The 11,218-nt window shown below is 45.9% G+C and overlaps 1 protein-coding gene across 1 annotated transcript in view; it reads right to left on the minus strand.

Moving 5' to 3' along the window:
• The window catches only part of LOC111147103 (family with sequence similarity 124 member A), a 102,026-nt gene extending 91,193 nt beyond the window's left edge, over positions 1-10,833 (minus strand). The window contains exons 1-2 of the mRNA XM_022502999.1: positions 10,769-10,833; positions 2,248-2,279 (exon numbers count right to left, since the gene is read on the minus strand). Of these exons, the coding sequence (XP_022358707.1) occupies positions 2,248-2,279; positions 10,769-10,833 (97 nt within the window). The remainder of the gene's footprint in view (positions 1-2,247; positions 2,280-10,768) is intronic.
• Between the last annotated feature and the right edge of the window lie 385 nt (positions 10,834-11,218).

Genomic DNA, 11,218 nt, shown 5'->3' on the forward strand with positions numbered 1-11,218 from the left:
TGGGTTCCTGCTGGTCACATAGTGGGTGCTGGCACAGCTGGGTTGTGGCAAGGAGAGTGACCCTGGAACAGCCTTATTCAGGATGGAGAGTAAGCTTCTTAACCTTCTCTCTACTCAGTCCTCTGAGTGTGATTGTGTAGTTTGTGGGGAAATGTGGTTTTAAAAATCTACTTGGAAAATAACTCTTTATGATTGTAGCCTGTCAAACCTATCTTTTAAAGGACAGATTAAAGACTTCAGACTTTTTTTTTTCCTTCTTCAGAAAGGGTCCACTCTGTTATCTTTACTAACTGCTAAGAGGGCCTTCTCTTGCATCTGGGTATGGTCAGTGTTTATCCTCCTGGCAGGGAAGAGAAGCAGGCCAGGCAAACACTAGACTAAGACAGCCAAGGGCCCAGCAGTACCCACTCAACCCTTCTTCCTGCCCAGAACAAGGATGTGCTGCCTGTGGTCGAGGCAGCCGTTTTGTAACTCTGAGGCAACTCTAAGAACAGAAGCCAAAAGCCAAGCAGAACAATGAAAGGAGCTTCCACTTCAGACCTGCATGGCCGCCTTCTTCTTCTTTTTTTTAATGTTAGAGGAAAACGAATGCAGACTTGAGTCATTATTTTTCCTCTATTATTTATAGCCAAATACATTTCCTAACTAGAATATGAAACACATACCCATCCTCACCAAGAGGTCCCAACACTGAAGATTGATGCAGGAATCACCAAATATTTAAAGAGAAAAGGAAGAGCAATAAAAGGCTATTGATCCCAGTTGCACCAAGAGAAATTTCAACTCTGAGATCACAATTAAAATAATGGAGAGGAAAGCCTCCCAAACCAAATTACCAGTTTCGCTGACAAGAGAGATGCTTTGTTGTGACCCAGAGGACTGATGTGAGAGCTACAAATTGAACAAAAGCTTTGGGCAAGTATTTCACAAAAAATCATTCTTAAAGAACTGTAGCTTCTGGGCAAAACTAAGTGGAATGAAAATAGCAGCAGAGAGAGAGTTCAAGAGAGCTTTCCTGGATTTTTAGGAAGGCAGAAGCTTCAGGGAGGGAATGCAAGTCACTGGAGCATTATTCTCATTATTACTAATGGTTCTTAATAACTAAGGGGCAATGTTCGGTCTCCAGTTGGCTAGAATGATCAGAGATTACTCACTGCAGTTATACTAATAACTAAATATAATTTGACACTAAATTACAATTCCAGAAATACAGCTTTCTGCACAGTCTCTTATTGCAAAGGAAAACTAAGCCAGAACATCAATAAATAGAATAATCCAATTACGTGTCTTTCCATTGGGGTACTACTTAGAATTGAGAGTTTAACAGGGAAGATAGGAAAAAAAAAAAAACAGTATCTACTGAATCAAATAATCAGGGCTTTTACTGGAAGAAGTATTTTATGTTATTTTAAAATAGGTGTTTAATTAATCCAAACGGCTTTGGTCATTTACACAGTGATTTTTTTTTTTAAGATTTTATATTTGACAGACAGAGATCACAAGTAGGCAGAGAGGCAGGTAGAGAGAGAGAGGAGGAAGCAGGCTCCCCGCTGAGCAGAGAGCCCGATGCGGGGCTCGATCCCAGGACCCTGGGATCATGACCTGAGCCGAAGGCAGAGGCTTTAACCCACTGAGCCACCCAGGCGCCCCACACAGTGATCTTAAACACTGTGAATTGTTCCTAGATATAAAGCCTCATTTCTCATGAACAGATTTACCTGTCAATTAGTATTTAATGCAGACATCTTTTTCTATGCTTACAGTATGTTTATGAACATATTCCCAGTCACCTTTCTTAAACCGTATTGATAACTGCCTATGCTATCCACCTGCAGATGCAGAAATACAAGGGAGGACACTGGCCCAGCAGATGAGCTGGGTCACCCAGGGGTCTAATGAATGTGCTCTGAGCTGTTAGCCTGCAGGCAGTGGGTACTTGATAAACGTCTGGTGATTGAATGAGTTACCTGGGATTATTCGGAGAAGCTATTTTAGAAGCATCTGCCCTAACAAAGCCTGGGCTGGTTCCTCTAGGCTCAATTTCCATAGGGAAAGTAGTGGCATAGCTAGTTCTGAAACCAAGGGACAGTTAAATTCTCCAGGAAGAGCCCCAGCTTTCAGAGTCAGAGAATCCAGCATTACGCACTTTGGCAAGTATCCATTGGGTGATTCTTCCATTAAAGCATGGGTTCCCCAGATAGACAGGATTGAGAAGCCAGTGCCGAAGGACATTTAAGCCATACTTACTGCTGGTGGAGGACATGTGGCTGTAGTCAGACCTGAAACACAAAACCTTAGTATTAGTAGGATTAGACGCTATTTTTCTGTATCCAAATGAGTTCTTCAAGCTAGAATTTTTTAAAAAGTCAGGGTAAGTAGCATTTACATGGTAAGGACCTGTAGCAAACGAAAAACCATAGCGCTGGGGGCTTTGGTGCAAAATAAAGTTACATCCGAATTTGAAGGCAACACGTTCAAGGCACGTTAGAAATCAGGGGTCCTTCAGATGGGCTCTATGTCTCTCCAAGACAGGAAACTAGCTAGGTCCTGAACCATCTAAATTCGTTGGCGAATTCTTGAATGGAAGCTTATTCCTCTGGGGAGAAGGCTCGAAGTCTTCAACACATTCTCAAAGGGATTCACGATGCCCCCCAAAGGTGAAATCACTGAAAATGAGCACCCTTCAAGTTAGAGTGCGTCATGGGGATGTGTTTCTTTGCTGACACGCGCAGAGCGGTGATGGACCTTGGCGGCAGCAGGAGGGGACCCTGGCTTGTGAGGGCTTGCTTCCACAGGCAGGGTCTGGCTGGCCATCAGGAAACAAAGGCACAGTGATGTTTGACTGATTTCAGTTCCAGCTGAGAAGAAATCCTGCTGCACATTACAGTAACAGGATGTGGGCTGTGATAGGGAAAGGGAAAAGGCAGGGTTAGGGCCAGGGTGAAATTACCCATCAGTTTCCAGGCTGAAAAACCAGCTGCTGGCACTCGGCCTCTGTGAGAATGGGCATCTAGCCAAGGATCTGCCTGCTTAATCTCTTCGAAGTTTCTGCTCTACTTGTGTGGCTGGGTAGCCTTCCCTCTCTGGCAACATATCTGGTATAGAAGCTCTTGGTTTTCTCCCCACAGTGTCCCAAAGTCATTCTCAGTAAGGAATTAATCTCTCAGGCACAAAGGGATTTATTCTTCAAGGTGGTGGTCAGGGGACATGGTTATGCAAATAAAGTAGTTAATTATGTTGAATTTTCCACAGATACACTTTTATTTACTTAGCCTCATGTTGCTTTTCTTAAATCATTCAATTTTCACTCCATTGACTTTGTTACCGTATATACAAAACTTCAAAAAAAAAAATTCACAAAAAGCACACCTCTTACTAGTTAAAATAACCTATATTGCTCATGCAAAATGATGCACTGATTTATTGGTAGGGGAACAAAATGGAAGAAAAACAGCATGTGGTTATCTCTTTTGAAATGAACTGTCTTAGTAGTTACAGAATGACTGAATCTTAAGGCTGAAAAAATAGCAACTATTAACATTTGCATATCCCTTTATGTATTACAAACTGAATCTGCCTATATCTAACCCACTTTTTTATGTTATCAGTTAGGAAACTAAAGTGATACCATTGGCGAGGAGACCGGGAGGTGGCCAGTGGATCTGAAGTAGGAGTGCAGCGTGATGGCAAGGCAGGACCTGGAAGGTAGGACGACTGGCTATAGAGCATGGCGACATGCTGGCTAAGGGAGATGCAAGACAGGATCAGGATGGTCAGGATGAGTCACCCCCAGAGTGGATACATTCAATTCTTTCTCGAACCAGGCAGGGCATAAATTAACTTTAGGACCAAACTTAGGAATGTGGTAACTGTGTGTTAATATTTTAGTTATTTATTTGACACAGAGAGAGAGAGACAGCGACACAAGCAGGGGGAGTGGCAGGCAGAGGGAGAAGCAGGCTCCCTGCTGAGCAGAGAGCCCAACATGGGGCTCAATCCCAGGACCCCAGGATCATGACCTGAGCCAAAGGCAGACGCTTAACCGACTGAGCCACCCAGGCGCCCCTGTTTGTTTTATTATTAGAAATTTGTCAGTATTCTCAGCTAGGATATTCCAATATTCCTGAGGCAGATGGGTTTCACAAATGCATGTATTTTAAAGATCTGCATACAGATGGAGATGAATGTAGAATGAAATTTACATGTGAAACCTATTTTGAGAATCTTAAGGTGTAATGGTAGTATTTTAGGGCAGGTGCTAGCAAACGAACGTCCCTGCCATGCATCTCTCCGTATGTATTTCTTGTCACTAAAGGCACTGCCTGGGTCAAGCCTGGCAGCTGGTCAGTCTCCTGCCACTCTCGCTCCGCTCCAGTTCCTTCCCCAAACAGCAGCCGATCTTTGCAAAGCACAAATCTGTTCATGTCACTCTTTGGATGAAGTTCAAGCACAACATAAAACCCACTTTTCATGAATGATGGTCTCTGCCCAGCTCTGCAGTCTCATCCATCGCCCCAACTTCCATCCCTGTCCCCCATCAAAATGGAAATCAAACAGGAAGAAAATCCCCTAAAACCTTTTGTTGCTTTCCAGCCTCTGATTCTGTTTATGAAATTTGTACACAGCTGCCATAATGATGGAGATAGAATTTTAAACTGCTCTTTTCACTACACACCATCACAACATGCTGCTACCTAGTTCTTATTATTGTAATTTTAGATAAAGTGATGTACTATAATTTATTCAACCATTTGCCTTTTGTTTGCTATATGATTGTTTCTAATTGTTCACTTATGCAAACCACACGATAATGAGATACTTGCATATATATACATATATATATATATATATACACACACACACATATGTATATACATATACATTGATATTTACTTTCTTTTCCTTAGAAAAATGATCATGATGGGAAACAGGAACTGAGTCAATGTACAAACACTTTTATAGCCCATAAAATACATTCCAAATAACTTCAAAAGGTTATTTATGGGAAATATTGTTGGTGAAAGACAAACTGTAAAGCTTAAAACAATTTTGTGCTTAAACAGGTTCAAACAATTTCAGATATTGACTATAGTTCTCTGGAGGGGTAAGTTACCCCCAGCTTTTTTTAGGATAGGAGGGAACAGCAATAGGGCACCTGTCTTGTGAATCCTGTTTATTGGTCTTATATCCTAAGAATTTACCCACCTAGCTCTGAATAAGACATTCAACTCTGTGAGAATGAAGCCTGAGAGGTGAATCCATGAATTTTGGGAAGAAAAATGTATGGGCACATGATACAGATAAGCAGAATGATGGAAGGATTAGAAACTTTCACACGCCTGACACATAAACACATTTATAAACATTACATTTATTTGGTATCTCTGCCAATCATGACCAGAAAGTTAGATGCAGTCCCTTGACTGCCTTTTAATTACAATTATACATACAGGGGTTAAGTGTAAAGGGATCTGCACTTAAGATAGTTTATCACTGTCAGCAGCCTACTTGCCCATATAGGTATAGGCTACCACCTTAAATTCTCTTTTTCCAGGAAAATCTTGGCATAAGAATTGATCTTGGCATTTCAATAATACTGATTTTGACGTTTTGGTAAAATGTCAGCTCAGTGCATCACGGACCGCATCTGTTAACTCTCAGTCCATTGAATTAGATGCCATGGTAGCTCAGAGCTAACTAGCTCCACCTTGAACACAAAGATAATCGAGTACCTAATAGATCATCCTGTCTTCTTTGCAAGATTTCCCCCTTTACTGTTCTCTAAACCTGTCCCGTCATCAAATTTATTCCCCCATTCGTTCCCATTCACCTGCTTATAAACTCCAGCCCTGTGAATTGTGTGCTATCTCTAAATCACAGTAAAGTATCAATTAAAAGTCACCCAAAGGGTATGGTAGTTTTTCAGAAGCTCAGTGACAAGTGACAGGGAGGTGGAGGCTCATTAGTGCCAGACAAACTTGTGAATTAAAATAATGCACCAGATATGGTCCTATTTGAAAGAGTGGCTCAGATGCCATATTTGGGAGACGTCACAAAGGAAACACCCACTAAAAAGCATTCATCTTACTTTTTGTCTTTTATTTCGATTTGCAAAAACACAGCTTGTCCCTCTGTTAAGGGATTCTGTTTCTTAGGGTAGTTTACCATAGTCAGTAGCTGGCTTGCCAGTTTTTTCTAAAAAAAAATACACAGGAGCACAAAACTTGCCTTCAAGTGCATTTGGAAAAGGGGAGCTCCAAAATGACATCAATTGCCACAGAACAATACTAGTTAGCTTTTAGCCTGGCCTGTACTAGGTGGGTCAGACAGCAAAGACATTTCAAGCAAAAGAAAATGTCTGAGTAGGAATCAAGAATTAATTGCCCATCAGTGGTTCCTGGAGAGGCAACTCCGCTAGGTGGGAAGCATGCCGGAGACGCAGGCTTAAACTGAGACCACCAACTAGTCATGTACCTTCTGAACCTCCATTTCCTTATGGGTAAAATAATTATATTGAGACACATCCTATCATCTCGCAGATGTTCTGAAAGGTGTTCAGATTGTTCATGGCATTTAAAAACATCAGAACATCTATTGTGATGAGTATAAAGAACACAGGATCTTGAGTGCACCCAGAAATATACATTTTTATTATACAAAGCTCTAACTTTGTCATTCAGAGTCTTCTTCATAATAATACTAACAGTATGGTGAGAAATAATTTTCTGAGGGTTCACTTATGCCAGACTTTAAATGTATAGACTAATTTAATTCTCACAACCACCCCGTGAGGTGGGTACTATCATTGTCACATTTTACAGAAAAGAAAACTCAGGGCATGGAGTTGAACCCCAGCAGCCTGACTCTCTTGACTGTCACTTTCAAAGCGATCAGCACCACCTGCCCACTGGCAGCAGGACCCAAAATGTTCTTGGAACCTTTGATCATGCTGCCGAAAGGATCCATAGTCAGCTCCACATATACCCCCAAATCCTTTGCTCCTATGTTTTGTTCACGCCTGCCTGGCAACAGTCCCTCTCTCTCCCTGACCATCTCGACCACTCACCATCTCCCTCTGCCTGCCCCTAAGGTAGTTGAGTACTGCTGCCGGAAATTTGATAGCAAGCTAGACTGGGACCTTCATACATTTATAATCATTAATCTCAGTTGGGTTCTCACTCAACATTGCCCAAGCAACTATTTCACATCTCCACTTTCCTGGGGAGGGGGCTGCATTTGCCCAGAATGGAAACCTGTCTTCCCTGCTAAGCTGTAAGAAGAGAGCTGTCCCTCCTTCTACCCAAAGCCCATTGAGCTGAGAGGTCTGAAGTCCATCTGCCTTCACTCTTTCAGAAAGTGGACATTACAAACCATCAGTTTTTCTCCTATATCTTTATCTGTGCCCCCCCCTTTTAAAAATATTTTATTTATTTATTTGACAGATGGAGATCACAAGTACGCAAAGAGATAGGCAGAGAGAGAGAGGAGGAAGCAGGCTCCCTGGTGAGCAGAGAGCCAGATGCGGACCTCAATTCCAGGACCCTGGGATCATGACCTGAGCCAAAGGCAAAGGCTTTAACCCACTGAGCCACCCAGGCACCCGTATCTATGCCCCTTTTTATAGAGTCTTTTCTATAAGCATCTCTTTACAGGAGCCTAATTATTGCCTATGCTTTGGGAATCCTTCCCGCATCCCACTCTCCCTTCCAGCTACCGCCTCTTGTCACCCTCCCATTCTCAGACAAAGGGCTCTGTCTACCTTCTCTTCCACACAGTCCACTCCCTCCTGGAGCCAGGTGGACCTGGCTTCTGCCTCCACCTGCCACTGTCCACGGATCCACCTTTTCCTTCATTACCTGCATTTGCAAAAAAAGGCACTTCACATTCCTTTAGCTTAGTGAGTTTCTCAACCGCACAGCCGATGCCTTTCCCTTCTTCCCCTTGGCTTCTAGGACACCTCATCCTTCCTCTTGTCCGTGTCTCCTTTTTCTCAGGCCCCTTTCTCAGCTCCTCCAACTTCACCTGGCCTTTAAGTGTTGTCATTTCTCAAGGCCGGTCTTAAACAGTATCTGCTTCGCAGTTGTTGAAAAATCAAATGTGTTAACAAAATATTAAAGGCTCAGTCCCCAGCACAGAGTAAGATGCCAGGTGTTTACTATCTTTACTATCTTTGGTTGATCTCATCTACTCCTAGGACTGCAACGGCCATTTTTTGGCTGACCATTCCAAAGCACACTGTCGTCACACCCATATCCTCTCTGACCATCTCTCTAGATAGACTCAACCACTGGCTCATCATCCTTGCTTGGCTCTCTTTCAATACCTCGGATACAACACGTTGAAAATGAAACTTCTCCTATCCTGCCCAAATGTGGTGGCGAGGGGACTCACAGACTACTTCGAGAATCTGGTGAAAAGTAAGTCTCTTCTTCCCAAAATTCACAAAGAATGTCATTTTGTATGTGACTTCAAGCCATTCATGGGCCTCAAGTTGAGGACCCCTGCCTTAGCCGATGGGTCACCTGAGCTGAGTCTTAAAAGAAGATAGAGTTTCACCTGGTGGGCAGGCATGCCAGGTGGAGAAGGGCAGAGCTGGGGAAAAGGGCAGTTTGACAAAAGCAGAATCAGAAACACCTTGCTGAGGTGGCTTGAGGCAGGATACAAGGGTGGGGTGCTGAGACACAAAGCCAGAGAGACAGAAGGGGACCCTATCACATTGGGACTTGTAGGCCACACTAAGCTCTTTGTACATTAGAGATGACAGAGCCACTAAAGGTTTGGGAGAGAAGCATGATCAGATTTGTATTTTGAAAATAATAGTGATAGCACACATGTGTAAAGTCTCCCCAGGCAGCTACATGAAAGCTGGGGGTGAGTTCTGGAAAAGCCAGGAAATTATGAACAGCTTTTTGATAACCAAACCAAAGTGCACGAGATACACGGATAGGTGGCAAATACAAGATCAGGAACTATATACTGAAACTCCTTAAGCACGTACTATTTTACCTTCATCTTTAGCTTAAGGATGCTACTGAGGCAATACGGAGTCTTTAAACAATTCTATTCTGTCACAACAATACACTTTAGGGCAGAGGCAGTGAAGACAAGCTCTGGTGTCAGTATATTCAGCAAGCCCCTCCCAGCAACCCTGGCAGCTGTCATGCTTTTTTGCTGAGATCCAAGGGTACAATTGCTCCTGGGTCAGGGCTTCTCCTCCACTTTTCCAAGAGAGAAGCCTTGGAAAAAATACCTGTTTTAGGTGAGCTCTGCAAATTGAAAATGAATGGACCAGTTGGAGCCTTATTTTATGCAGCTGAAAATGAGCCGGTTAATTTCACTTTGTTTCTTCTATTCATGGTCTAGCTAGCTAACTGGGGGGGGTGGGGGGGTGGATCAAGGATCTTCAGTTTCAGTTGATAAATGTCACATACACCAAGTGTGGGGAGAAAACAAGGGAGTTCTGTATTTGGAATCAGGTTACCACTCCAGAATGTAATTGGGTTCTATAGGAACCGTAAATAATCTCAAATTTGGATAACAGCGAAAGCCCATTGCAGAGTACTTACTGTAGGGTGTAAAAGTGCCAGATTTGGGCTAGGAATGGGGGAAGGCTGCAAGGAAGGGTGAGCCTGGGCAGGCAAGAGTGACTGTGTCACTCAGAGGGCAGCCCCTTGTGCCCATTCTAGCCTTGGGCCCCGATCCTGTCTTCTCAAGACAGCCAACCCCCGAGATTAGTCTAAATCTCCCCAATGTTCCATGGCAAAGGGTTTCTGTAATCTGGGCAGCTCCAGCCCATCTCCAGGGTTCTCCAGAGAGGAAAGGACACCCTTTCCTCCTGGATCAGTACCGGCATCCTGGATGTTTGCTGACTCTGCACAGGAAAATTCTCTAGAGATAGGAGCTGGGTGGAAGCATTTACAATGACATTCATCTCCTAAAAGATACTCCATCTTTTGTCCCACTCAGGAAAATGGTGTCGTTGGGAGAAGGCTAATTAGTCTCCAGAGGTAAAGGTTTGGGCCAATTGTTTGAGTCCGTTGAAGCGATGAGCACATTTCTTTAAGCAGGGCTACATCATAGCACCAACTTCATCCCACCTGTACCCAAGGCTGGGACAGGTGGGCAGAGAAGTTTGGCGGGGAAAACAGGAGTTGCGGAGGGAGTCTCAGCAAGCACAATAAAGCCATGAAATGAAAAATGTCATCCTCTTATATGATTTCTGAAAGACTTCTAGGTGCCAGGTGTCCTATCCTCTTCTCATCCCAATCCCTCATCCTGGACTCCGGGAGCGGCAGGGCTAGAGGAATAAAGTCCTCGCGGAAGGCTGAAACAAGTGCAAGAGCATCTGTTTCTCTAGCGATGATCTCGGGGGGACATTGCATTCGCCTGGTATTCCACATCATCTCAGTGATAACGGGGGCAAGAAGGGGTGGTGTGTGGTGGTGTGCGCGAGGTTTACTCCCAACCCTGAGTCCTTCCACTTTTCTCCCTCCCCCCTCCCCCCTCCCCCGGGGATGGGGCCCGCCCCACCCGGGGTAGCTACGGACCACGGGGCTCTGCCCTCGGAGCCTGCCCAGGAGACAGCCGGCCCGCCACAGCCCCTCTACCTTCCACCCGGGACCAGGCAGGTGGGGGAGCCCCCGTGGCCCCATCAGGGCGGCAGCGGCTCCGGCTCCGCCGCGGTGTCGGAAAAGGTCCCGGCCGGGGACCCGCCGCAGCGCAACTCGGAGAGCAGCCCCCGCCCACGGCCCGGCCCCGCGCGGCTCACCCTCCGGTCTCGGCGCCCGAGTCCACGCAGTCATCCTCCTCGCCACCGCCCGCTTTGGGGTCCATGGCGCGCTCCCCGCCGCGCTCGGCTCGCGGGCTCCGGCGTGACCCGGGGTGTGCTCCCTGCGGGCCGCCCCGCCCAGCCCCGCCTAGCCCAGCTCGAGCTGCTGGCCGGGCTCCCGCGGAGCCTCTTGCGGCCGGGGCTCCGGGAAACAACTCTGGCGCGGGCCGTACCTCCCCGCGCCGCGCCGCGCCCTCTCCTGGCGGCGCCCGGCCGGCCACTGGCGGCCGCTCCCGCCCCGCCCCGCCCCTCGCCGCTCGGCGGTGGGAGCGTGTGTGTGCGCGCGCGGGGTGCGCCCGTGAACTAGGGCCTGTGCGCGCGCGCGTGCCGGTGAGCGAGACCGCGGGCGCGCGCAAGAGGGTGTGTGCGCGGGGCGTGAGCGGGTGCGCG

Source organism: Enhydra lutris, unplaced genomic scaffold (genome assembly GCF_002288905.1).
Source record: "Enhydra lutris kenyoni isolate GAN:26980312 unplaced genomic scaffold, ASM228890v2 scaffoldscaffold15, whole genome shotgun sequence".
Lineage (NCBI taxonomy): Eukaryota > Metazoa > Chordata > Mammalia > Carnivora > Mustelidae > Enhydra > Enhydra lutris.